Below are 3,057 nucleotides of genomic sequence, written 5' to 3'. Positions count from 1 at the left end.
GAGAGAGAGAGAGGGAGTGAAGTCAAGACGGCCAAGGGTACGCGTCGGCTTCTCCCCTCCCCTTCTCACATGCCACACCACACGGCCGACGGAAAAGAAGCAACGCGGACTCCTGCGTCAAAGGCTGCCTGCCCACCTCCTCACAATGTGCTCTAGGAAACTGAGTGGCTGGATGCCGGTCTCTTGCACCATCCCTCAATATCCCCCGTCCGGCCCGTCTGCGACACCACGTAATCTCTGCAAAATGGTCGGCAGGGAGGAGGGTGAAACGGGTAACCCGGACGCCTTCAAATCCCGGCCGCCCTTTACCGCCTGGCCGCCGGGCCAGGCAGCCTGTCCGGCTCTGTGGGGTGAGAAGATGCAGACACGAAAATGCAGACATGAAAACTTGGCATGTGTCCACTATGCGCGTGCATCCTAGAAAGGGCGCCGACAGTTTTGTTGGGCGCTGGCGCATGCTTCTCGCGGCAAAGTTCCGGTACATGAAATGGCGGCACGTTGGGCGGACGCGCATGGGGGAAAAGAAAAAGCAATGTCTGGCGTGGCAGCTTTCACTAGTGACCGACATGGGCAAGAAGAAGAAAAGAAGAAGAAAATATTGACGGGTTTATGGACTCAAGACAGGCCCTTAATTAGTGATATATAAAAATACAGAGACATTACGAGGGCGCAAATTAGGTCATGTGTTTGTTTGCTGAGAGCTTGACGAAAATGAGTTTATTCAGAACTGGGGCGATTGCCTGAAGGGTGGAAATTTTCTCATTGCCACACCAAACAAACAAACAAACAAGCCAACCACTTTTCCGGGAAACCTCTGCTATAACCTCCGAGGAGATACCCCAGACGTCCTGCCCCGCCTACTAGTAATGGTCCAGTACGTCTTTACGCCCTGGAAGCACCGGCGCGAGCTGCTCGAGGTCCGGGGGCAGTTCTACCCAGAGCTGGCCTCGGCCGCCGCCGCCGCCGCCGCCGCCGCCTCGTCCCACCCTGGCCGCCAGCGCCAGCGCCAGCGCTCCCATCCGGCCAGGGACTCCAGCCACGCCTGCGCGGCGAGGGCCGAGGGCCAGCGCCGCGCCGTCTCGCGCGTGTCCGTGTGGATGCAGCGCGGCGGCTGCCCTCACCTGGTCGAGTCCACCGCCATGCTGGTCGACGCCATGCTGGCCGACGAGGCCTCGGGCGGCTCCTACGCCGTGCGCGGCGCCTACTCTACTGCTTTTGGCCGGTAAGCTGGGATTTGTGGTGCCCCTTTGCTCGTTTCCCGCGACCCATCGGCTGGTCCCCAACGCCATCGCGTCGACCGACTTTGTGGCCATATGCTCTGTTCCATCATCGCTAGCCGGCTCTAGGGGACCGCGTCTCTCTTTCTCCCCCGGGCCACATCTCAAGTCTAGGGCCAGACTCAAGTGGGCTGGCCGCCGTCGACTTGATGTGTTGGAGCCAGTGGCAACCTGAACAGCCAACAAGTCCAGGAACCAAGCTCGCAACCCCCTAGCCTACCCAGTCCCCAGGGTACCCAAAAGAAAGAGAAAAAAAAACCACTAGAAACTAATCTCTATCACCGAATCACCTATTTCGTATGGGTCGCGTGAACAAATTTCAAAAAAAAAGATTCGTGACTGGCCTCCTCGACAGCCACCAGGACAAGTCCCACAAGATGAGCATGTACTCGGTCGCCAAGACCATCGGGCTGCCGGCCACCTTCGTCGAGCTGCGGCACCAGGCCGCCCACGAGCAGCTGCCGTCGCTGACGCGGCTGCGCGCCGGCGCCGCCGCGGGCCTGGACTGGATCTGGGAGTACTACTGGAAGCAGCTCGCCCTGCACGACGACGGCGACGCGGCGGCGGCGGCGGCGGTGGTAGCAGCAGCAGCAGCAGCAGCAGCAGCAGCAGCAGCAGCAGCAGCAGCAGCAGCAGCAGCAGCAGCAGCAGCAGCAACAGGAGAGGGGAGCTCGGAATCCCGAGGCGGGCAAGAAGAAGACGGCACCTGCAGGGCCGCGCTCCTGCGCCACCTCCGGGACGGCGCAGAGGCCGCTGCCGCTGCCGCAGGCGACGGCGACGAAGACTGTGGCTCGGCGGAGCTGTGCGCGCTCGCCGACCGCTGGGGCCGCGCCAGGGTCCTCCGCGTGCTGGACGCCGTGGGCGACGAGGCCGCGTCGTCGATCCCCATGGACGGCGGGCTGGTGCTCGGCACGCTGCGGCTCTCGAGGCGCGTGGCCGGCCTGGACCTGCCGCAGCAGCAGCAGCAGCAGCAGCCCGCCGACTTCGTCCAGGACGCGGGGGCGCTCAGGGCGGATCTGGAGCGGTCCAGGCGGGAGCTGGCCGAGATGGAGGCGCTGGCCGGGGCGCAACAGGAGGAAGGGGAGCGGAACGACGCGGCCGAGGGGGCGGGCGATGCCGAGGCAGGCGCAGGTGGTGGTTGGACACGGCCTGAGCTGCCGTGGCGGGCAAAACCCATCGGGGTTGTGTGAAGGCTGGGGCTATATTTGCTCCCTTTACGCACAACTGGAAATTCGGTATCTCCCTGGTACTCTCTGGTGAAGCGTGCTGTCGATCCTGTGAGGAGGATATATGCACGTAGACAGGTCCTTCTCTGATACCTACCGTGCACGCATTACAAATCCTGTACTGTACTGTATTGATCGCATCGCGGGCCCCACCCACGTTCGGGATTCTCGGGGCAATGATAACGTCGCGTCACTTGTCCCAAAACTCGGTTCCCCTCTCACTGCAACACCCACCTTAAGACCAAGCTTACCGTGACAACCCTTTATTATCCCCGTGGCATCATCGAACGAACCCCCTTGCTCTCCGCCGCTTGCGCTCCATAAACACGCCCGAGCCCCCATACCGACATCTATGAACTGTTTCCGCCTGGGCTCAACGCTTCTGCGAGGCAAACCAACCCGTGCGCTCGCGCCAGCAGTGAGTTGAGGCTGGCAGCCAGCATAGCAGCAGCCAGGGGCGAGTGAACTGACACGTCCGCAGTTCTCACTACAACGGAAGATGCACATCAAGTCGATTCCCATGTGTAAGGCTGCCCTGCCCGCCCCCCCCCCCC

The 3,057-nt window shown here is 62.1% G+C and overlaps 1 protein-coding gene across 1 annotated transcript in view; it reads left to right on the top strand.

Moving 5' to 3' along the window:
- Positions 1-3,057, top strand: part of GGTG_00510 (hydroxyacylglutathione hydrolase) — a gene marked incomplete at its 3' end in the record, with an annotated part of 4,690 nt that continues 1,633 nt past the window's right edge. The window contains exons 1-2 of the mRNA XM_009218259.1: positions 1-1,222; positions 1,609-2,408. Coding sequence (XP_009216523.1) covers positions 867-1,222; positions 1,609-2,408 — 1,156 coding nt within the window. The 5' untranslated portion in view covers positions 1-866. The remainder of the gene's footprint in view (positions 1,223-1,608; positions 2,409-3,057) is intronic.

The sequence above is a fragment of the Gaeumannomyces tritici genome (genome assembly GCF_000145635.1).
Source record: "Gaeumannomyces tritici R3-111a-1 unplaced genomic scaffold supercont2.1, whole genome shotgun sequence".
NCBI lineage: Eukaryota > Fungi > Ascomycota > Sordariomycetes > Magnaporthales > Magnaporthaceae > Gaeumannomyces > Gaeumannomyces tritici.
This window is presented reverse-complemented; position numbering and strand designations above follow the sequence as displayed.